The 25,130-nt window shown below is 36.9% G+C and overlaps 2 protein-coding genes across 5 annotated transcripts; one reads left to right on the forward strand and one right to left on the reverse strand.

Annotated features, from left to right (window-relative positions):
* Positions 1-879: 879 nt before the first annotated feature.
* PSMG2 (proteasome assembly chaperone 2) lies at positions 880-9,211 on the reverse strand. Of its 2 annotated transcripts, none has more exons than XM_026063059.1 (7): positions 9,011-9,211; positions 6,951-7,122; positions 6,038-6,096; positions 4,967-5,085; positions 3,480-3,653; positions 2,174-2,294; positions 880-1,682 (listed from the first exon to the last, which is right to left on the reverse strand). In XM_026063059.1, the coding sequence occupies exons 1-7, from the start codon at positions 9,077-9,079 to the stop codon at positions 1,590-1,592; spliced, it is 807 nt and encodes a 268-aa protein (XP_025918844.1). In that variant the 5' UTR covers positions 9,080-9,211; the 3' UTR covers positions 880-1,589. The 2 variants fall into 2 exon arrangements, with proteins under 2 accessions (XP_025918844.1, XP_025918845.1); XM_026063060.1 differs by lacking the exon at positions 9,011-9,211 and adding an exon at positions 8,113-8,137.
* Positions 9,212-9,304: 93 nt separating this feature from the next.
* On the forward strand, positions 9,305-24,873 carry CEP76 (centrosomal protein 76). Of its 3 annotated transcripts, XM_026063055.1 has the most exons (13): positions 9,305-9,364; positions 9,395-9,479; positions 11,098-11,253; positions 11,570-11,654; positions 12,018-12,242; positions 13,342-13,527; positions 15,251-15,348; positions 15,997-16,125; positions 18,305-18,496; positions 20,905-21,071; positions 22,256-22,589; positions 23,795-24,012; positions 24,527-24,873. In XM_026063055.1, exons 2-13 carry the CDS (start codon positions 9,417-9,419, stop codon positions 24,663-24,665), a joined length of 1,992 nt encoding a protein of 663 aa, XP_025918840.1. In that variant the 5' UTR covers positions 9,305-9,364; positions 9,395-9,416; the 3' UTR covers positions 24,666-24,873. The 3 variants fall into 3 exon arrangements, with proteins under 3 accessions (XP_025918840.1, XP_025918841.1, XP_025918842.1); XM_026063056.1 differs by lacking the exon at positions 15,997-16,125; XM_026063057.1 differs by lacking the exon at positions 24,527-24,873 and having other exon boundaries at positions 23,772-23,950.
* The last annotated feature ends 257 nt before the right edge of the window (positions 24,874-25,130 follow it).

Genomic DNA, 25,130 nt, shown 5'->3' on the forward strand with positions numbered 1-25,130 from the left:
AAAAAAAAAAAAAAAAAAAAAAAGGACCCTGCAGATGTCATTAAGTAAATACAAAGCTTTTCCAGTTCTCCTAATGCCAGCAGCAATTAGTTCATGCTTACATTATTCTGTACATACCGAGGTTTGGGACCTACACAAGTACTGCATTTAACTTGAGACTGTCTACATTTTAAGACATTATATGGAAGTATTTCAACGTACAATTAGTTGAAGCACTTGCTCCACCTAACCATTCTCCAAGGTGCAAGGCAGACTTAAGACTGCAAAACACTTAGATTTCTTAATGTTTTGTGGTAAAGGAATAACTGAATATTCATTCAAATATTAGTCAGCTGTTACAGGTATTCACTGTGATTCTCACTTCATTTATAAGCTTTCAATAACCTGAAGAGAGAAACAATAGTTCATCCTTTGGCTGACCAGTTATGTTCACCAAGTAGTTGGATTGTTCTTCAAGTAGTTGGACTGCTCTTCACCTATGAACAGGCAAAAGTTTTCAAGCAAAGTCAACTACTGAATCTTATGCCTAGATCTTAAATAGATCTCTTCAGGACTGCTGCTGTTCTGCCCTCGTTGTTTGAGCTAAACATCTACTGGTATGACAATACCCCCCCCCCCCAAAAAAAAAAAAGCTATTTAGCAGACTACATATTTCAAATTATAACCTGCATGCATCTCATGTATTAATTTGTAAGTTACAACCTAGAAATTATTTAAAATTAAACAAACTGATGTGACCAGGCACTTTAACAAGATCAAAATCAAACACGAAGCTTATTGGTGCAACAAATACCATTACAAACATTAAACACATGAATTACTTATCATACAACTAGTATCTCAGACTAAGCTTATAAAATACACAGATACCAGACTGCCTGCTATCAGGGCATTTTTTTTTACTTCCTTTAATTCTTACAGCACTCTATTCATGCCCAAATTAGTTTCCAATACGGCTTATCTACCTAGAAAGCTTTAGGTTTGGCATTTCTGCAGCCCTTGAAAGGAAAATGGAAATTACACAGTGGAAGTACACCAGAAGAGAGAGAATAGGCTGCTATTTCTCTTGCAGCCTCCCATTTGAAACTACCACAGCAGCAACTGGGAAAAGAAAGCAGAACAAAATTACCTCTGAGCTTTACTTAGCTTTTTTTTCCCCAAAACCTTTCTGGTGATATAAGGTGATCCAAAGTTGACATGGAAGAATAGGGTTTAATCTTCATAAAAATTTCTATACTTGCACATCAATCTTAAGTTCTCAGCAATTATCAAAAAAGGGCACTGCAATCTTTTCCATGGCAATAATACTTAATCCAAGAAAAAGTTTTTTTTCCCCCAAATATTTTTATTTAAAAAAAACCCGCAGTATTCTCATAAACAACTTTACAAAACATATTTCTTTGGTCAATAAGTGAAAGTTACCCTAATTTCTTTAGCTAATAACATACGCAAAAGGAATTTTCTTCTTAAATAAAGAATATTTATGTACACAACAAATTAAGCTGCTGTTGCTTGGCAATTACTAGGCAATCATCTTCTCAAGGGATGTTACATGTATACAGGTGACTTACAGAAAAATCCAAAACTAATCAGAAGAGTGCAGGTGGAAGACCACTGCCAAAAAGTAAGCGCCAGGAACTTGGTATTTTCCACTGTGAAGAAGTAGCTGTAGAATTGCTGCTCTGCAACAGGAACAGAGTAATTCTTTATAAGCTTTAAGTGAATAATGCAGTTTAATGTAATTCCATCTCTGGCATATGTATTAAAATAGACAGCCTTTCAAGTGTCTATACAATATAATTTAGAAAAGACTACTGTAAGATCAAACCAGTTCAAACCTTTAGACAACTTCCTCCACACCTGTCAGACAAAGGGGTGGTTTTTCTTTTCTTGTGAATTCCCAGAATAATTGTAATCAAAATATATAATACAAAAGTATAATAAAAATGTAATATTATCTAGAGAAGCATAAAAATATAAACATATTATAATATAATCAAAATATATTTGGCACTATCCTTGGTGACCAAGGGCCAAAGTGAATCCAACCCATTAAAGAAAGTCTCAAATTGTAGAATTCAGCTAAACATTTGTAATGTTCTAGACTGAACAAAAACTGAAAATAACTGACATAAAATATGAAAGCAAGAACTCTAGATCAAACAGCACTTACTTCACTTTTAATTAGCTGGAGCCATTCATTAAGATAGTTAACAAGAGCAAATGCATCAGGGATATTGTCCCCTTCAGAGCAGAATTTCAGAAGAACTGCCATTTGGATTTCTTTTGAACAACTGCAATAAAAACAGGCAGAGATTTTTTGTTTTGTTTTATTAACCCAGAACAATGATATTTATGAATTAAGCACAACAATCTGCATAAGATTTATTAAAAAAAAATAAATCCAGATTTGCTTGGTTGTGTTTTCACACTTCATGCTTCCTTTCTCAGTTTTGAGTTTGTTCTTGGCTTTCTGCACCAGGAATCCCAGGTTTTGGAAGAGTTACTCAGGACATTGCTTATGCACTTAGTTTGCATTTTTGCCCTCTTGTTGGGGTATTTACACAGACCCTTTGATACAAAGAGTATCTTTCAGTGTATTTCAGACATCGGTTTTGCAGCCTGCATATGACTACTTTACTCATAAAATTTCCACTTTAAGATAGAAAACAGTAGAAGATGGGGAAAGATAATTCAGGTAGGCAGAGCAGAAGACAGCTGATACTTAAAAGCAGAAGAAATTACAATTATTAATAGAGGGAAAGAAAACAAGAGGGACAAAAAAGTAAGAATCTAACCGGTCAGTGAAGGGAGGGTTAACACATGAGATAATCAAGCTTAACACATGGATTCTTAAATACACCTGATTTGACATAACTGAAAGGCTTTAATCTCAGATGGAATATTTTAAGTTTATCCCAGGCTGAAAGGTTCTCACTTCCTAAGATATTTAGCTGAAATTCTATTAGTGACTCAAAACAAATAAAAAGGTGCAGTTTACCCCAAAAAGCAGGGGGGAGGAGAGGAAAGGGGAAATTCATGAATTTGCAGTATCAGTAAATCAAAGCATGTACCCACCAACTTAACGACTCATTCAACCAAAAACAATGTTTCTGAATATTTTTTGCCCAAATATTTTTAAACCAAAATATGACTGATATAATAACATTCTAATAATCAAATGAAGAAAGATGCTTTTAAGAAATGGAAAATGTTATCAAAAACAGGCAGAATAAAGAGATACTTGGGATGCAACTCTATATTTAAACAGTAGCAAATAAAATCGTGTAAAACACTGCTCAAATCTTCCACTTGAATGGATAAATGTAAAGATAGAAATATTTCCATGCTCTGTTTTGCTAAGAGGGACAATGTTACAAATTTCATCTCTGCCTCCTACCAGTGAATTAGTAATTTAAAAGACAATTTTACCTATCTACTAAAAACAAGACATATGTTTCTGTATGCAGCTCACTCACCACTCAGTAAACAGCAGTTTCGTGATGCCACCTCCAGGTATGTGTAGAACTTTCTCTGTATCATTTATTCCAGGGTAAGCTGCTACTTTTTCCATTTCTTTCCATTTTAACCCCTGCATCAGGCCTTCCATTGATTTCTCAAGAGCAGGTGTAAGTAGGTAGCGTAGTGGAGTCCTAGGAACAAATAAAGAATACGTTCAGTGTGAGAATACAAGACAACGTAGATGTTATTACTTGAGATGGAAAAGAGCTGCATGTATCAAGGACCGTTCAACTTTCTGCCACAAATATAACTAAATTATATATTTTGCAAAGACATACTTGAATCTGAAGCAAGTTAGATAGATTTCTTCCTTCAGAAATCACCACTGCATCAGAATTATTAAAAAAAAAAGAGCTAGTGATTATTTTTCCCCCCTTGAGTATTCAAGATACCCTCATTTTAGATGCCCAAATAATTGGCACATATCAAATATACAAGCACTTAAATAGGAGAACTGTTTAAGGGTTGTTAAAATGATTTACAAAAAAGTGGTGGTTATTCTTCCTTCAGATGGGAACTGATTCAATTAGAGTTAATTAAAGTAAGCTTGGGCTTCACTTTGATATATTTTTTATAAACTCAAACTACAAATATCTGCAGACTTCTGTTAAGTCTTTCAGTATTTTCTTAATGCATTACCCTCACTCTTTAGTGACTCTCCAGCAAAAAGATTTGTTCAGAATAAGTCACCACAACTGATAACTCAGAATACATAAAGTAACCATCAATCCCTCTCATTTCATTCCATGTTTGATGATCACTCTACAAACTGTCGGCAAGTATCAATGGTAACTATATCGAGAACACGCATAGACCTAGATCTCTTTAGGGCTCTGCACATTTACACATCCTGGTGATAATAGTTCTTCTTTTTCAAGAATACTTTTTTTTTTTTTTAATAAGTCACACACTATCAAGGCCCTCAATCACCAAGTAATGCTTATTTTTTAACAGGGTAACACCTAATAAAACTCTGTATAGTTTCCTCCTAACAAGTAAGTATTGGTAACTGCCTATTTTAAAAAAAAAGACAGCTTACTAAAAAAGGAAAATTCAAAATGCAGAATAAGCAAGAAGAGGTAAGAAACTAAAATATCTTAACTAAATGTTAAAAATCTAATCAGCGAGCTGTTTGTTAGCAACTAAACCTTAACAGTCCTTGCAGCAACAACAAACTAAGTTGTTAAAATTGAGGCTGACGGCGCAGGCCAAGTGCAAATTTACTTACAGCATATTATTTGCTCAGTATTGTTGTCAGTAGACTAAAAGCTCAGAGCCTAATGCTGTATAACATACTATTTTAATAATATATTAAGTACCTTATGATCTACCTACACAGCAAAATGAAAGAACCCCACCAAAAAGTACTAAGTAGATGGATATATGCCAGTTTGTCAAAAATAACAGAAAAAAACAATCAAATCATTTAAGGACATACACATACCCAAAAAGTTGCTCATCATCACGCTGGTACGCATGGCTGCTAGACAGAAGAATAACTCTGGCACATTTGCTGGTTTGCACCCAGGAAAGCAGTGCTTGAGAGAATGGCCTGTACTTGCTCTTTATGCAAAGACAGAGGGTGGAAGGGGAAAAAAAAAAAAAGAAATGTTTTGTGCCCTTAAGAAAAGCCACAAGTCTACAATACTAGATGTTATATTTAATGTTCAGCGGTGATGTAATTTTTTTCTTCATATCCATTCAAGTCTTCAGTTTCAGACAGATTTTTAAAAAGCAGAGGACTCGGGTTGTTTACTTAACCAAAAATATATGTATAATGATAAAAATTATGAAGACCACAATAATAATAGCTGTACCACTTGTTTTGTGTGCCATTAATATCAATGGAAAAAACCTTCAGAACAATACAGGATGGTAAAATTCCACAGTATTTTTCCACAATTTGAACTGCCAAAAATACTGCAATGCAATTTATTCTGGTGTGGTGTTCTGACCATTTGAAATCACTATACAGTTAACAGTTAAAATTAATGTTTTTATTTCTTTCTCTTCATATTTATTGTCTTTATGTATCTGTCTTTTCTTAAATAGCTTAATTTTTGCTGTCACCCCAGTTTATTTCCTAATGTTCTCCATTAGTTATATAAAAAAGTAAATGGACAAAAAACAGACTGTTTTGTTTTGTCAAGACGGTTAATAACTAAGGACATATTTACACTAAATTCCACTGAATTAGTTGAGTTGTTTCAGAGCTTGAAACAAACAAAACAGCCAACCTCAACTATTAATGAAGGTAGGAGCCAGCTTTCGTTAGCTAAAATTGTATCAATTATAGAAAATGTTGTATCACTAAGTAGAAAAACATTTTGCTGTTTTTTTTTTGTATATTTTGTTTTTAAGGAAGTATTTCATAATATAGCCTAGTTTTTTTAGTTGTGCTTATTTTAAGACATTATAATAACAGACTAAATTCATCTAGACCATTTGAAACTATTTGACAGTAGAATGACTGAAATTCAATACTGAAGTGAGAACAAACAATGAACTTATGTACCTTTATAAAAGGTGATCTGATCTGCAGAACTACAAGCTTCCTTGAAGGTAATGAATACACTACAAGGAGAAAATAACAACATTTCATAACAAGAAAACAAGAGAAGGATCTGGGCTTAAAAGCATTCGGATTTATCCAATTTATAAATCTGAGGATAGTAAACCTTTCAGCTATCTAATCAAATTACTGAAAAGCTTGACATAATTCACAGTGTAAAAAAATACGTATTTTTGTGCATCATCTTCATTGAATTTAATTTCACTTGGCATAAATACAAAAGATTGAATGAAGTAAAAGCTATTAAAAAAAAATCTATCTCCTGTAATGACTCAGATAAACTCTTTATGCAGCTTTGCAAAGATTATGACAGATTACTTAATGTCTCCATGATTTAAGAGAAAAAAACAATATAATTTGAAATGCTATTATCAAGGCACAGAAAGGAAGCTAGAATTTGAAGAGAAGAAGGAAAAAAAAAATCCCACTGCATTGGGAAAAGGAAAAGATAGGTGGGAAGGAAGATGATGAGAGAAATATCCTTTTACACTCTAATTCAGCTTGCATGCCATGCTTTACTGTAAGTATGCACACACTTTCCACATTATCTAAGACTAAAAATGCAGAGAGTTTCTGCTGCACTGTAATATAGTTGAGACTCAACATTTCTTATTGGTTCCATGATTCAAATTAGTTATGCAAAATACCAAAATTTTCCTCTGCAAAGTGTAAATTTGTGTTCTTAAGTCTGTAAGTCAGAGATTTAGTTATAAAAGTTATTACTGAACTTAGTTTAAAATAGTTTGTTCACTGTAGCAAAATGTAAAAAAAAAAGCACACAACATTCTTAAAACTGCTTTCTACAAGCAAATATTTAAGATCTAGCTTGTGAATATCTTCAGCATTCAATACATACCTTCAGCATTTATASTCAGCTCCGCTGAGTTTTCTTCTGCAGTTGCATATGGATTATTCCCAACCATTGGCACAAGGCAATCGGTGTAGAAGTAGCCAACTTTAGTCATGTCAAGTGTGGAAATCACTAGGTCTATTGCCAGTTGACCAACATTTCCCACTGACACTGCTGGCTGAAGTAACAGAAGTGTTTTAGTATTATAATAGTAAACACATAATTCACTTAAAGAACTACAGTGTGTTTTATGGACAATACAATATGCTTCTGCAAACAGTTAAAATTTAAGTTAGTTGAATTCTGATTAAACATATGTTTTCTTAAAGTGGCACCATCTTCTTACAAAAATGACTGCTTCTTAACAGCTTACTAATATATAATTTGGTCCCTGTCTCACAAATATATACTGGCTGCTTCTGTGAATAATCCTGTCTCATTATAAACTAAAAAAAAAAAAAAAAGGCTTGGAGACTCATGTCCTCCCACCCAATCCCCCTTTCTTGGCTACAGAGTAGATAAAAATCACTCCAAAACCTAATGCAGAGATTAGCAGCCCCCAAGTGACACTGAATGGCAATGCTGATATTGCACATTAAATCTATAAATACCAGATTGACCTAAATACGCAAGTAAATCGTTTATCATCTTTAGGGATGTAAATGCTAAGGCTATCTTAGATGCATTTGATATGAAATTAGCATGTGTTATCACCAAACCAGGCTGATGCTGACCCAATCTGATAGCATACAAGGAAAAATTCAATTTGCAAGTTTGCATCCTTCTGTAGAAGCTGAAAATGGAAGACAACTGTAAATTTTTCAGTTGACTCCCACTAATTTATAAGCAAGCCCGTGCCTATGAACTGCTGCTGCCCAAGTGCCACCAATCCTGAAAACACAGTGAATGATGCCAATAATCTCAGAGTGAAAAAGGATGGAACAGCACTTACAGACTGTCATTACAAATTGGCTGCTACTCAATAGCTTGTTATTCCTAGACAAAGAAAATAGCAATGAACTATTTCCTGTTGCTAGTCAGCTGATCTGGAATGACTTCCTGTATATAATCTTGTACATCATGTGAATATGCACAGTCATCAGAGGCAGTGTAACCCTTGATGAAAGGTGATATGGTTACCTTCAGATGATAAAGTAAAGGCACTTACTAGTAGGAAAAATAATGGTTTGTTACTTCACAGCCTGTACTGGAATTCTCACCCTATAATACACAAAGCAACCTCTAGCAGTTCCTCTTAAATCGATTTCATATTACAGATTGTTAAAATATTTTCTAAACCAATTCCAAGCTGAGCTTAAATATAGCACAGCTAAGGAATTTGCCATTGAAAACTAGTATATATAGCATCTAAATTAAAAATTAAAGATCAATCGATTATGTAGATAACCAGTATTTTAAGCTGGGCTATGAAAACCAGACGCACCATCCCAAGTATCTGAAAGCACGTAAATCCTACATTGTATTCCAGTGCCAGCCCACCGGTAGTGAAAGTCTTGTAAAACAGTATGTGCCACATCGATCTTAAAGAGAAAGTATATATAGCCATAGTACAGCAGATAACGCTTAGTTTGGCAGTAACAAAAAGTTACGGAGGGGGGGATAAACCAACGGAAACGGAAAAGATTGTACTAAGCTCTGCTGGGAACAGCTCTGGAAAGCATCCCTGCAAATCCCCTTCTTTTACCCTTCTAAAGGCAAAACACGCGACATACACGCCCTACACCAACACGGGCCCAGCTACTCCCTGACCAGCACCTCTCTCCCCTTTGCTCCAGGCCGCAGACAAGTATCCGGGGCCGACCTGCGGGTAGGGGAGAGGAAAGCACCCCCGGCCCGCCTGCTCCCAGAGCAGGAGCGAACCGTGGAGACGAGCCCCCGTCCGCGCCCCGCAGAGGCCCCAGCGAAGGCTCCGAAGCTGTTTCAGGCCCCAGCTGCAAGAAGCCCCCCAGAGCCATGGCCCCAAGAAGCGGCACGTCCCTCTCCCCGCCCTCTCTCCCGCTCCGTTCTGGCAGCGCCTCGGCGAGGGGAGCAGGAGCGCGACCTACCACGAGGAGAGTGAAGCCTGCAAAGTCCGAGCTGGCGGGGCCGCCGCCATGGTCGCAAGGAACAAACATGCCGGCAGGAGAGGAAGGAGGCAAACGGGGCGGCGTCGCCCTGCTCCTGCCTCAGGCCACCCCCCGGCGAGGCGGGTGGGCGAGCGCTGCCGGGACGTAACGGCCGCAACCGCCAGCCTCGCGCTCCGCCTGCGAGGAGGCGGGGCGGCAGCCGCGCGCCGGGAGGAGGGGAGAGTGGGCGGGGCCACCGCCGCGGCCATTTGAAAAGTCGGTTGTGGGCAGGGCCCGGCCGGTGGCGGGAGGTGCGCGCGGCCTGCGGCTCCCTCCCGCCCCTCCCTCGTCGGAGCTCGGCTCGGCTCGGCTCGGCTCGGCTCGGCTCGGCCCGGCCGCCGCCGCCATGTCGCTGCCGCCGGAGAAAGCCTCGGAGCTGAAGCAGATCATCCACCAGCAGCTGGTCAAGGTGAGGGCAGCAACGAGGCGCAGAGCTCCGGGCAGCGAGGCACGTCCTGAGCGCGGCGCGACTTCGCCTGCTCGGAGCAATCCCGGGGGACGGGGGCTTGGCCGGGCTTGGCCGCCTGGCGCCTCGGTGTAGGACCCCCGGCCCTTGGGGGCCGCGATGTCCGGCTGCGTGCCCGCTCCCTCGCCCAGCCTTGTTTTCCCTGCTTCAGCAGCTTCACGTAGTTCCCGAGGTGCCGTTGCCTCGTTGGCGTTGCGCCCCCTTCCAAGAGGATAAGCGCTCTGGGCTAACGGCCGCCCCGGCCCTTCCCCGCCCCCTGCTGCCGCCCTCGCTCTTTGCCCTCGTCTCCCCTTCTCTGGGCGAGGGAGCTGGGCTGGCCCCCCGGTCTCGCCGTCGGGGCCGCCCCGTTGAGGGCCGGCAGAGGGGAGCCGCGCTTTGGGCCCTGTGAGAGGAGGCGGCGCGGCAGAGCCGCGGCGGGAGGCTGTTTGTTTGCTCGCGGCTTGTTAAGCCAGAAGCTGGGGCTGGGTCCTGAAAGCAGTGGGGAAGGGAAAGAAATATCGGTGCTTTAGCTCACACAGCGCTGAAGCATCGCAGTGTTTCAGTGACTATAGCCTTACATCGCTCCTGTGGGAGACACAACTTCAGAAATGCATGCAGTTTTACAGCCGAGCCATCGAAGTACAGAAATTCTGACTTTTTGATCATAGGAAAAGCTTGCGATGCTGGTTCCCTACTTGTATGCCTTACCTGCAACTATATAAAGGCTTTTTTTTTTCCTTAAAGTAAGAGGAGGAAAAAGAGGAACTGAAGATATTGTTCCAGGGGAACACACAGATTTTTATTGCTTCTCCACTCATGGGTTTCCATTTAGATTCATCTTGCAGGTCAAACACACAGACCTCCACAGCATCAGAGGGCTGGCAATTTCCCAAGAACTTTTGATGGTTGAAGACACATCCTATGGTGCGATAAGGATACAGTGGCTTGGGTTGCTCAGCTAGAGGAGGGTCATCAGGGCTGATAGGACGGTGCACGTACCTGATCAAAAACATTAAATTTCTTACCAATACACACATTGTCATAAGTCTGAATTTTGATGGAAAAAAATTAAAATCATGGAAGTTTTATAATCAATGGATTTGCAGGCCTGTTGGTTAGAAGGGATGTTCAAGGCTGGGGATGCTGCCACGAGCAGTGGAAATGCTCAGGTTTAGTATGCTCTTAACTAGTACAGCTGCTTTGGTGAAATAGGGGGACTTGCTGGAGTAATTCTTACTAAATAATAAAAAATTGCCTGGGCACACATCTATGAGCAGAAAGGGATATTCTTTTGGTGCAGTTATTTCTGTATTCTTAGAAGAATACTTGTTACCTTACAGAGTAACATTTTAGTGRTAACTGTGACTGTATAAAGAGCTTAATTTCTTTTATTCTTATTAGCATACTTAAGCCTCAGTCAAGGAGGAAAATGAAAATATATTTGAGGAGACCAGTCTTGCATTCAGTTGTTATACAGCTGTGTGCGAATTAAAATATTGTGGGGTTTATTAGGAAGTATTATTTATAAAGTTTGTGAGAGTTTGAGCATGTATTTATAGCATATGATGAATTTTCTGTTCAGATGGATGTTCATGGCAGGATCAGAGAAGTTCTTGCTGAGACTATACGTGAAGAGTTAGCACCTGAGCATCAACAGTTATCCACAGAAGACCTGATAAAAGCCTTAAGACAGCGAGGAATCGTTGATGAAGTTATGAAAGAACTTAAATTTGTAACTGTAAGTAGCTTTTGAAGTGTGAACATATTTTGGTTATTCCTATTACAGACTTGATGTTATGACAGCTCTTTTAATATAAAGTGAAAACTCTACTACTTCTAAGTGCTTGTATTAGCTTTACTGAATACTGAGTTGGTTTAGTGATAATATTGCATTGAAAGTACTTGTTCAGTTCCATTACATCTTAAATCCTAGAAGATAACAAATTTGAGGAACAACATTCAGTTGAAACAGAGGATTCTTTAATTTTTAGAAGATAGCAGGAAGAGCACTGTTGCCTCACTTGACTCCTTAAGAAGTCTAATTGTAATTCCAGGATGTGAATGACAAGGAGAGGACTTCAGCTCCACCAAAGCCATCTACGCATTTTGTTAACAGAGAACCACCAGTTCTGAAAAAAAGTATGTTGCTTGTTTATTTTAATGTTTAGATCATAGTTTTAAGATAAATTTTAAGTATATATTTATTGAAATCTTTGAATTAATATTCTGATGTGAATTGGATTCATTTAAAGTTTCTGTATTGTACAGAAATAGATGTCTGTCTTGCTTATCTAGATGAAAGTGAATTCATGTAAACAGCAGAAATTAGTTCCACATAAAACTTCATTTATTGTATATTATTTTCCATATATTTTAAAATTACTTTTTCATAAGCACTTGTTTTGAAACTTTTTTTTTCTATTCTCCAGTTAGGTAACAGATGTTATAAACGTACTTAAGATCTGTTTGTAGTCTCTTCATATTTATTGCTACGCTTTACAGCTAATATTGACCCAACACGGAGGTATCTTTACCTTCAGGTTTTGGGTGGAAAAGCTTTTCTGGAACATCTTCAGGAACCGGAGCCTTTGCCTGGCCAAATCTGTTCTACCTTCACTCTGTGTTTACATTTTCGGAATCAGCGCTTCCGTTCTAAACCTGTCCCCTGTGCCTGTGAGCCAGATTTTCATGATGGCTTTTTACTTGAAGTACACAAGGATGACCTAGGTAAGGAAGATTGAGTTTGAAGCTGATGCCATGTCTTTATTTCCAACATTACAGTTATTCTAAAATGTGCTTGATATTATTTAATGTTTTTTGTCTTTTTATCATGTTTTTCTAAGGAAATTAATTGCTGTATCAGGTTTCACTACTTCTAGATCTTTGTTAGTTCTTACCTGTTCTTTTCCCTCCTTTCCACTCCAAAGTAACTTTTGAATTTGACCAACTTTATCCAGATTTAACAGTGAGATAGTAGTCCCAGAGATGGTAAGTTCATATTTTTCTGAACCTTGTGCTGACAAGTGAAGAAGGGAGACCTAAATTTTTTTTTATCATATGGAGGGAAAAGCTTCAGTGTGAGTTTAGTCTGCTTGCTAGTTGGCAGACACCTGCAGAATAGTCAATCATCCACAGCCTTTATCTTGGTAGGGAGCTACGTAACAGAACAATGTTCCCTAGCTAATGTGTTACAAAAAGGTTTCTGGAATAAATAGGGGAAACTTAAGGTAATGGGATAAAGGAAGAGGAGATTGACACTGTCTGAATCCTGTAGAAATTCAGGGTAGCTCATGGAGTGTCAGAAAACAGAGGAAAGTTACACCTGTGGGAGAGAGTGAATATACTACAAATTCAAAGAAAACAAGGCTTTGTTAATTCTGCTGCTCATATAACAGTTTATATTATAGGGTCAGAGCTTAACTACAGAGAAAATTGTTTCCTAAATATTGATGTATAGTAAGTTGACCTGAAACACTACCACTTATTAAAAGAGCAATGCAAGTATCTGCAATTGCTTTTACTTACTAGTACAGAAAAAACTTTTTTTAGTAATATTTCCATTTTAATTTTTGTATGATTAAGAGTTGCATTGGAGTACACAAATACAGAAATCTTTTTATCACCTCTGTAAATTAATCAGTTGTAATCTTTCTGTAGTTCTGTCCTAATCTTACTTTGATTTAAGGTGAGATTGTTGTTGCTTACACTTTTGGACAGAATATTTACTTAAAATATAATGTACACAATGAATGTAAATGTGTATTCTTTAATTTTAAGGAGATATTGGGATGATAATATTCTGGCTATCTTGGTTTAATAATGGCAGGTGATGGAAGTAAAATGGTGGATGCAACCACTATGTTATCAATATCGGATCCTGTGCATATGGTTCTGATCAAAACAGACACATTTGGTGAGACTACACTAGTAGCATCCTATTTCTTGGAGTGGCGATCTGTCTTGGCTGCAGAGAATGGTGTAACAAATGTTGCTGTTGAACTCCTTGGTGTAGGTAAGAATACATAAAAAGGGTATAATGAAAACACTTAAAATATTGGGTATTGAGCTCGCTTATATGCTCAAAGCAGTATTTATGTTGTTTATGTTATGTAGTTTAATTAGTTTGACTCATTAATGTAAGGTATCCTTAGAAAATGTTTATGAAGGAGACCAATGGTCAGATTTTTCACTCTTATCAAGATACTAAAAGTGTGTATTCCAGACCCTCTGTAATAGTGGTCCCCATGTCAGATGGGAACTCCCACTGTGTATTTTCTGCAGAATCTGGATAAGTTATCAAAGCTTCCTGCCCTCCCTCCCCACCCCCATGCCTTCAACTGATTAATATCCATGAATTTCTCAGGCTAGTGTACTGAAGAATAAAATCTAGTGTGTATAGATAAAGTGTTTTCTGCTATGCTACCATTTATTCCTGTTGGTAGAAGCACACTTCTGCTAGAATAGATGAGCAGCTTTGTTTAGGTGCTTCGCAGTCAGTATACATGTGTATTCTTAGGGATCACTTCTGTATATGCCCCTTTAGGAGTTGCTAGAATATTATGATTTAGTAGATAAAGATAAGATTTGGGACTAGATCTATCAATGACTTCCTACTCTGACTCTCCCAGAGATTGGGCAAGTAGTAGTTGATGAGCCATTTGAGCGTTCTTTATCACAGTTTCTCTACCTGTTAGGTGAGCAGTCCTTTCTGATTTCATAAGAGATTAAATTATAACTGCAAAGTATTTTGAAGATTTGATGTACTATGTAAGCTATTCCTGATTCTTATGCCTATTACTTGCTTTTTTTTGAATGACTTAGTGCAGTGTTTATCCAGTGAATGCAAATCTAGTAACCTTATTTGCTAATGTTGTTTGTCAGCATTAGTTCCTTTAGAAGATGCTGACTGTTGACAAAACATACTAAGTAATATGGATTTGGATACTCTTTCAAGTAGAGAGGTTTTCACTTACAGTTATTTGGAAATGCATACAAAATAACTGGATCTTGATACTCAAGGGTGAGAAAGGAAGTTAAATCTAATTACTACTAGTTTTTCCAAGTAATAAAGAATCAATATCTAAATCCAGTGCTTTTTCTCTTCTTTCAAAATCTTGTCATTGTACAAAACATGCCAACAGTATCGAAGCATACTGCCAGCTCAGATAGACAAACTCCTATCTGAGGCTTCTGTTACTCATACTACGTATAATCCCATATCTGTTTTTTTTCTTCTTGCTGTTTATCTAAGTCTAGATTTTGAGCTTTCTGCAACAACAATAGTTTCTTTTTTGTTTGTTTTTTGACTATTGTTATAGCACGCTGGGTCCTTCTTAATAAAATGTGTCTTGGGGAAGATGAACTTTACTTAGTTTTAACTGCTTAAGTCTGATCTACCTGTGTAGTCAGTAGAAATAAGTGCTTTTTCAGTATGACTTTTCTAATCTATTTTAGTTACTTATTCTAGGCACATCTGGAATGCCACTCATCATATATCCCAGTGTTGGCTGTAAAGGGGGGCTTGGATAATTATCTAAGATGTAGATAACTGCCTTTTTGGTCCAATTATCCTTTCTTTCAGTCTCATTTGGCTCATTCTAGTTTGAAATTTAAAGATATTTATTTTGCATATATTTAAAGACATTTATTTTTTGCACTTCTTGTTCTGGCCTGGCTGGAATGTCCTAAGTGAAATGAATTTGAGAAGATTGATCAAAATGTATTTTGGTTTGAAGGTACAGAATCAAAGGTTTCTGTTGGCGTTTTAAATATCAGGCTTGAAATGTATCCACAGCTAAACAAGATGCTGTCTCCAGAAATCACTAAGACTCAAGTAAGTAATTTCTGGGTGGGCTGAAAAGCTCAGTATAGTTAATCACGTAGATTTTAAGGGCTGTGGGGTTTTTGAATGTCTGGTATTAATTTTTTTCATTCAATTTAAATATAATTACATTTTCTTAAACTATTTTTATATACTGATCATTATTTGAAGTATTACTGTAGCAGTTTTTCCAACTACCTGTATCAAAACCTTGAGAGGAGAAATAAGGAAGATGCAATACACTTAATTTTCTGCAGACAGTAGATATGTTTCCTTGCTCTCTTTCCCTTTTGAAAAACCATTTCAACAGTCAGTTATTCTGCTTGTAAAGCCAGTAAATGCTGGCCTGAAGGTATATGCAGGTTTTCTGCCACACTAGGCAAGCTGAGCAATCCTCCTGTGCAAAAATGCATTGCTGAAGATGAACACCATTTCAGTCAGACTTGATATGTGAGCYTAAGCCTTCTAATAAGAAACATAACTTGAGGTTTTCAGTCATTGGTTTTTAGTTTGAAAATAAATTCTTCATTTGTTTGGCATGTTTTAAATATTAAGCTTTACTTTACATATACCAGGATTTGATGTTAATATATTTATTAACTCCAAAGAGAACAATTGGAAATTAATATATGTGAGGTTGTTTTGTTTTCTTACCTGCAGTTTTCTTTGGAACGTCAGAAAACAGCAGAAAAAGAACGATTATTTCTTGTATATGCTAAACAGTGGTGGAGAGAATACCTACAGATTAGGCCTACACACAACATAAGGCTAGTAAAGATTTTTGCACAGGTTTGTAAATTCTACTAATAGAGCAATCTGTTTCTTTAAGGTATCTTTTTATTATTACTTTGTAGGTCTATTTTGAAGTTTGTGTGTGTATATAGAATGTGTATAGATTTATAATGTGATTACAGTCAGGTCAGGGCTACTTCTGGTGTAGCATGCAAAAAATTAAATTTGTAAAGACTGAACTCTTCTGTGTGTCTTGAAGTTTAATGATGCAGAAATAAGGGCTACATCACAACCCCTGATGTGCAAGTTAAAGCTAGTTTAGTCTTTCCCTTGAGTATTCACAAATGGCGAAGACTCAAGTGGTTTATCCAAACTGTTTCAAGCAAGTTTTATATCAGCTGAAACAGTTAAAGTGGACATGCTACATGATCCATGCAGTATTTGAGCTCTGTGTAGTCTGTAAAGTAATTTGGCTGGTTAGACTTGCAGACTAGCTGTAGACATACAAACAAATTATGCTAGGGTAATAAATTACTATGTGTCAATTGCTCCTTGGTAACTGTCCCTCAGTAAAAGGAATGGTAAGATACTTTGCATTTACTGTGCTATGAATTTAACATGCATAGGAGCAGTTTTCCTAGGGTGGATGATGTGCAGTAGCTTGTTATCTCAAAGTAACTTCCTGAAGCAATCTGAACCTATTGGTTCTCTTCAGTGAAATAACTACTGTTCTGGCTGTGCAGTGAGTGTCCAGTAGTGATGTGAACTTCCAAATTATGATTAAGGTTTTCAAGGCAGGGAATGTAGGGAAGCAAAACCTGTAATTAGACTGGGACTTGTAGAACTGGGAATTTGGTTGGGAACCTGGGGTAAAAATGAGACTTGTGGCATTTTGAGAATAAAGCAATGTGAGAATTAACAGTATTCCACTTTCTGCACCTGCAAAGCTACACTGGGGTTGGGAGGAGGCTTGGAGGGAAGGGTTTGTGGGTTTGATTAGAGGACTAAATTCTTTATTACAGAACAATGTGGAAACTGGTAGCCTCAGAACACTACAGGAACTAGGCCCCCTGCTAGCCCAAGACCTAGAGAGAGCAATCTTGAGTTTCCCACTGGCCATAGCAAATGTAGTAAAACTGCCTTTAATAGCCTTTCTGTTCATTTCAGTTAGGTACTCCTAAGAGTTAAAAATCTCTCGACAACAATCTTATTCAATCTCTGTAAAGCTTTATAATGGTAGACTAAAAGCCAGTGGAAATAGACAGTATCAGAATTGTATGAGAAATTCAATTATCACATCATTATCCACTTTTGTATGCATAATGCAGAAGCATGCATTACATATATGAAACTATATTAGATAAATATGGAGTCCTAACTGTGATCTCTGCTTGCTTTCTGCCTGTGAATTCATTTCCTACAGGATTTCAGTCAGCTTCCAGTAGCTGCTGCTTTTCTTACACCAACCTGCTGGGAAAACATGACAAAACCTTAACATGGGCAGTATGTGACCACAGTAGCTGATAACTTTTGAGTATAAAAATATCAGACCATGATTTCCTGAAGCTGCAGAGATATAAAAAGCTTTGATGCCTTTTTAAATACAGGAATATAAAAGTACCATTTGGCACAGTGAGGAAAGGTACCGCTTGAAATAGTTCTAGTAGTTGATAATCATAGTGTTTCCTTGCAGCGCATAATAGAACAGACTTTTTTTCCCGTCTTATTTCTCATTTTTTCCAAGAAATCAAAAATTCTTAGAATTGTCTCTCAGTTTGTAAATCTAGTGACTTCCTTGTGAGTAAATGTCATTGCTTCTTGGTGTTATGAAAGGAGATAGTCTTCAAATTCAGAAGCAAATAACTACCTTTTAAACTCTGGATTTTTTGTTTTTGTTTGATATGTGTACATTGACTGTGGATGAAGCATGAACAGTTCCTTGCTCGTTTAAGGAAATGATGTTCAACCTGTGTTGCTCCTGGTGTTTGGACTCTTACTCTGGAGCATTTACCAGTGATAGACCCAGGGGAAAAATCTAACTTTATTGTCTCCCTGAAAGAATCGTTGTGCCTTAATAGTCTTGTGCCTTAATTCTAGGAGCATTTTTGAGTCATAATAATCTTGAATGATATTTATTTTGGGGATGGTAAATCTCACTGCAGGAAAGACAGTCTGAATTAAGATGAATCTTTTGTAATATTTCTATGGCTGGCAAGTAACCATATTTTATGTTCAGGATGAAAATGGGATAAACCATCCAGTATGTTCATATATCAGACCACTTCGAGCAGGCCGGTTACTAGACACACCTAGACAAGCAGCACGATTTGTCAGCGTCATGGGTTACGAAAGAGCTCCTGTCATTGGAGGAGGTGGTGGCAAACAAGAACAGTGGTGCACCCTTCTTGCTTTTCTGTGCAGAAACAAGGTACATGAAATAGTCTTTGTATGACGCAATATAGCTGGATATTGTATTTGAAGTTAATAACACATTACAGGCTGCAAATACATGGATTAAATCCATTTTGGATTATTATCAATTACAAATAATCTATTTAAGATCTTTTTAAAGAGGACTACAGTAGACGAGAAGGATTTGGAGTGGACTTTTAACATTTGTTTTACTAATATTGTTGGTGTCCATTTTTTTCAATACATTTGTCTGTGACAATAAGCTTGATTTTCTTCATTTGCTTTTCTAAGATCTTGTATAATTATTCCATGAATTCCTGCTAGCATGCAGGCCACAGCTTTAAATTCCAGAGTAATCCAGGAAGAATTAGAAAAGTCTCTTTTGAAAAATAGTGATTTTTGTGGATGTGCTAAAATATGCTGTCAGTAAACCTTTAATTTTTTGCAATATATGAATTTCCACTGAAAAATTCGGCATAGTTCTTAGTATCAGACACTTGTATTRTATGACTATAATAAATGGAACATAAATTGTAACTCATTGTAGATTATATCTCTTCTGTTGTACGAATAAAGGAATACTGATTCCTTTTGATCACTTTTGGGGGTGATCAGTCCTTTTAATCACCACTGAAATACTTCTGATTCCTTTTGATCACTTTTGGGGGTGATCAGTCCTTTTAATCACCATTGAAATACTTCTGCTTTCAAAAACAATCTCACTGATGTGTTTATATTAAAAAGATCTGTTATTTTTGGCAGCAGAAGCTATATCCCAATTTTTAGACCTTCTCAAAGATCACACAGACTAGGCATTAGCTACAGTCTCTAAATACTGGGTCATGCATAGATACCATATAAAGGCATGTTCTCAGCTACCCACTAGCTTCCACATAGAAGTGATGATAGTGACTTGGGGATTGAGGACTGTTAATTGGAGGTACAGAGAAAGAGTTTCCTCCAAAGTGGAAATGGACAGTTGTACAGAAAATAGCTGAATTTAGCCCCTGAGACACCCATTGGACCATTATTATTGTTCTTGTGAGAAGTGGTGTGGCATTATTAAATGAACACAGGTTCACCAGAAACTTGTTTTAACCTACTTCTAGATATTTTGCCTATGCCTTGTGGTAGGGGAAAACTGCTATCTATGCAATTAATAATTACATCTAGCAGCATTGTCTTTCACATTTCCAACATTCTGAATAGTAGTTGACTAAAGAGCCGTATTGTTCTCCTTTGGAAGGCTGTGCTTTGTATTACGGGGACTTCACTGGATGAGGATATGAGGATTTTTTTTTATGCCCAACTTTTTTTTTTTTTAAGAATTTAAGAGAATAAGAATATCAGACACCACATTCAGATTCATTGATTTCTGTGAATTATCAATGGTAGCAATAAATTTATTAGGGAAATCTTTTTCTGGTTGAAGGGAAATGCAGCTAGACAAGATTTTCAGCTTTTTAAAGTTATGTCTGTCAGAAGTTCTCCTCTATTTTTGTTTAATTTCTGAATTTTGACAACACACTGAAGGCAGTAAAATGAGAATTAGATTAAGTGACTAGTAGGTGTATATTTCCTAATTCTGTATGAGAATATTGTATACCTTCTATTTTTTCCTCAGATGCTTGCCTTATTTACATTTTGACTTTTAATTAGAATATTATTTTTGTCTTGATGGGTCTGTAGCTTCTGGTTTTGGTTTACTTGAAGGTATTGTTATAATATTTAGAAATGCTTCCCAGTATTAATCATACCCTATATTTGAATCAAAAAATATAGATTGTCTATCACCAGAAATTACTACTATTTTTAAATGACTTTTTCTGTTACAAAAAACTGAAACTTGTCAAGTGAAGAATTCATTCTTGTGCTAAAAGAAGCTTACTAGCCACCAGTATGGAATAATAAGATTATTTGTAAAGTTAGTCTGGAACTTTTACTCTAGTTTGTAGCAGTTAGTTTTCACATTATACGGTTACCAGAAACAAACCTAATTCATGATTTTGGCTATCTTTCCTCCCCTGGCCGAAAGAATAAGGAAGGTATAAAAATGGAAGGAGAAGTATTGCTAGCTTCATGCCCTAGTAAATAGTGATTCTGTAGTAGATCTAAAACCTACTGGTTGGTCTAGTGCCTAGACTTGCCTTTCTGTAGTGTTTGTATAGCTCTTATCTTTCTGCTGGACTTCTCTAACAGTCTTGGAAATTGTAGTAGGCTGATACACTCCAACATAGTATATGCAAAAAGAATCAAGATAGTTAGCTTTTTAAACCTTAATCTTGACTTTTGCTATGGGCTTTAGGTAAACAAGAGGGAAACATGACTTGTTAGAGTTACTTGAAAAATGTCATGCTTTGCTGTCCTCAATTTTTTTAATCCATGTCTGATACTCAAACCTATTTATTAATGTTCACTGCCTAGGGTGACTGTGAAGATCATGCTAACCTTCTGTGCAGTCTTCTCCTTGGATATGGTTTGGAAGCCTTTGTGTGYGTAGGAACAAAAGCAAAAGGAGTCCCTCACACTTGGGTTATGACTTGTGGGACTGATGGAACCATCACTTTTTGGGAAAGCTTAACAGGACATAGGTGAGTAAACAGAATGTAAGAAAACTAAACAATGTATGCTGAGGTTGAGGAGGGGGAGTTGAGTGTGTGTGTTTTTGTTTTATACGCTCTAGTGTTACTAAGCATCCAGGTGACCCCTCTCTCTGAGTCTTTGCCCTGACTACTGCTGTTTGGAAAATAGCTGGTTCAGCATAAGATGAAATACTTCATCAGTCTGTAGTATATTTTGAGAGTTTTAATACAGCATGGTAACTGTCTGTGCTGCCTCTTATGGCAGCTGATTGTTCAATGATACTATCACTGCCATCATTTGGGACGATGGAAATGAAATAAGACGTGATTGTCTAAAAACCCATATTTTTCTCCTTATTTCATCTGTGAAATCAGTGTTGCATTACTTCTTCACCTGAAGAAATCTCTTAAGTTCTCTGAGAGCCTCTGTTTCACTTTAGTCATTTTAGAAGGACACATGTTGTTCTGTATTCTAGAACTTCTGGAACCTGTTTTTTAAAAATTCTTTATCATCTTGTTATTTTGCATGTCATACTGCTCAAGTACATAGGATAGTACTCAATCCCAATTTCCCTGTCAGAATAAAAATTGCTCAGAACTTCATGTAAAGAACTTCCAGTTTATTGATGCTATGGAGCACTGTGATCCATCCCATTGTACTTTGTAGTGCTATCTGAAGCATTGCCTTTAAAAAATATATATATATATTATATAGCTTCAAGTGGTGATGTTCTTGCATTGGTAAAACTACAGTGGGGACATATATTTGAATACAATACTTCTGGCTTTGTGAAAGGAGCTGAATAATATACAGTATTGGAAAATAAGATGCGATTCTATTTTCCCACTGTTTGTATATACTATGATTAGCATTTGAAGCTGTTTCTCAATATGATGAATAGCGGAGGAACTGTATAAGTGTGTTATAGTTGCAAAATTTAATTGCTGTTGAGCATCTGCTTGACAAATCAGCTTGTTTTTCTAGACTTAAAGAAAAGTGATGTATTTTGTTGTATGTTATGCTTCCAAAATGTATATAATTAATTTTTGGAAACAAATGCCATGTTGTGAAAAACTTATAACAAGTTTGGTTTACATTTTAAAAGGAGAAATGACTTTTCTGTCCTATTTAAATATTTTTAACTTGTCTTGAAATAATGTGTGTTGGTAAGAAATTTAATGTTTTTGATCAGGTACGTGCACCGTCCTRTCAGCCCTGATGACCCTCCTCTAGCTGAGCAACCCAAGCCACTGTATCCTTATCGCACCATAGGATGTGTCTTCAACCATCAAAAGTTCTTGGGAAATTGCCAGCCCTCTGATGCTGTGGAGGTCTGTGTGTTTGACCTGCAAGATGAATCTAAATGGAAACCCATGAGYGGAGAAGCAATAAAATCTGTGTGTTCCCCTGGAACAATATCTTCAGTTCCTCCTTTTCCTCCTCTCTGTGCTTCCACAATAGATGCTGCAATAACAAGCAATGAGATAGAATTGCAGCTGAGAATACTAGTCTCGGAACACAGAAAGGTAATACTGTTTAAAGACTTTGATCTTTTGAGGTAATAAGGGTTTGTTTTTACCATGTACTTGTTTTGGATAGCTGTATGTTGGTTTAAATATAATGTCTTTGCAATGTGGTTTCCATGCGATTTGCAGAAATGCGGTGTGTGAAAATTCAAATAATTGGGGAAAAATATTTGGAAAGATTGTACTGAGCTAGTTCAAATCTCATATTTATTATTTGCACTGGCACTTCTGTAGTCCCATGTGTGGGCTCTTTCCCCCTCCACCTTTCCCTCTCTTTCTGGGTCTGTGGTTTTCAGCTTACTGGCATCTGTAGACTGCCTATGAGTGGTCCATAAAAGAACTAAGAAGATCAAATCTGTTTGTCAGTAGGCTCTGTGTATCCATCACAAATGTTTTAGTGTGTGTGTATACATATATATATATATATATATATATAAATAAAGGCAGGCTTTCAGCTTTCATAATCTCACTCTGACTGCTTTACAAAACTAAAAGTTAGTGGTATTTCTATAAATTAGTTTCCTCCTTATGATTTTTTACATGAACATAATGTGCCAGAAATGATTATTCTTTGCTGGTTGTGAAGGGATGATACTTTAAATCCTGATTAGCCCTATGCCTTTTTTTGCTGTTGTTCGAAATCTCCTTTTTATCTCTTGCCACATAATGTCAACCTTAGAATGACAAGTAATTCTCAAAATTATTGTAGGAATCTCATGCAACACTGAACACTTAAGTGGTAGATTTTTCTACTTGTTTCCATTTGTTGGATGGTAGGAGGCAGGTGCATGTGTTGGGGGGGGAGATATGCGTTCTTTTTCAGAAATGGGTTACTATGAGAGACATGAGAAAAATACAAGTGAGGTGAATCTCAGGTTTTGCTGCATATTATGCACTAACACTACCTTCTTATGTTTCACACAAAGATACTGTAGTTAAAACATCTAGTTTCAACTGTACTGGTCTTGTTTTAGGCTAGCAGCCTGATTTCATTTCTTGCTAAATGTCTGATACTTTGTTTCTGTTTGTTTCTTCTGGCTTGTCATTGTGAATCAATATACAAATCTTACTGCTTTGTGGGTTATCTTCYATTAACTGCAAATTAAAGATTTGTCAAAGATTTATTTTAATCTATACAGTATTCAAAACCTGTATTATCTTAACATTCATTCTGCACTACAGTTATTCTGTGACGTTCCTCACAGGATCTTGGCCTTTCTACTGTTTGGGATGACCAGCTATCCTATCTGTTGTCACCAGCATTAGCAGCCTATGAGCTTGAACGTACAACAAGCATTTCTGCAGGAAATGAAGAGTTTCAAGATGCTGTAAGAAGAGCAGTACCTGRTGGTCACACATTTAAAGGGTTTCCTATCCATTTTGTATACAGAAATGCCAGGAGAGCATTTGCCACATGCCTTCGGTAAGATTAAATATAAATCTAATATGTATGTAATACGTATCTAATATTTATATGTATAAAACCAAATAGTAATACTTAATTATGAGCTGCAACTCTTCCTTGATAATGGAAAATCAATTTTCTTGCATTAGAACCAGAAGGAGAGTTGTGTGGCACATGCAGTGGGTCATGGGGTACGGAGCTTTTATGTTACATTTGTGAGTTCATTGATGATAGACTTCTTGTGGATTAAATAAAGAATGAACAGTATGTTTGCTCCCCTGAAAATATGGTTTATTTCATCTCTCTGAACTCTTAAAAATGATCAGTGGTGGCTTTGGTTTCCTCCAAGGCACAACAGCTATTTGACACTAATAAAATACTATCATTATTCATATTGGCAGACTCCTTAAACACRTTATTATTGAAGTGTTGGTTAGTTAGTCATGTTTGAAATAACTGCACATCTGTACCTGAAAATTTTAATGATAACTTAGTATTGTATCTGTTATCTTGTTTTTCTTTTTGTAAATAGGTCTCCTTTTTGTGAAGAAATAATCTGTTGTAGGGGAGACCAAGTGCGACTTGCAGTTCGTGTACGAGTGTTTACATACCCTGAATCTGCATGTGCTGTTTGGATCATGTTTGCTTGTAAATACCGCTCTGTACTTTGAAAGACAAAATCATTCATACCTTTCTAGATCTGCAAAATTATGTATGTGTGTATAAATAATGCAATTAAAGACTAATGTATTTTATATAAATACTACTGATTTTTGAATATTGCAGTGTGTGCATTTGAGAATTATGTGTACACAGTAATGATTGTATTTATAAAGAGAATTTATTTTTATTTTAATAAAAGCTACTTTAATATCTTTATGAGTACAGGTCTAGTCATTAAAATGCATGAATAAAATACTGACCTCTCTTCTGCAGTTCTGAATTTGTGTAAGAATTAATTTTAAAAAAAAAGTCTGTTTTACCTGTACACTTGTATTGTCAGGCAATCCTGACACGGTTGAATAGTACTTTTTTTGTTACCCTTCCTTTCAGTTTGTGCTGAGGTGTGCAGACAAAAGAGAAACAGTAGTCTCTGGCTATACTGCCAAGATAACATGCAAAATGGCAAAAATGAG

Source organism: Apteryx rowi, unplaced genomic scaffold, assembly GCF_003343035.1.
Source record: "Apteryx rowi isolate R43461 unplaced genomic scaffold, aptRow1 scaffold_199, whole genome shotgun sequence".
Classification (NCBI taxonomy): domain Eukaryota; kingdom Metazoa; phylum Chordata; class Aves; order Apterygiformes; family Apterygidae; genus Apteryx; species Apteryx rowi.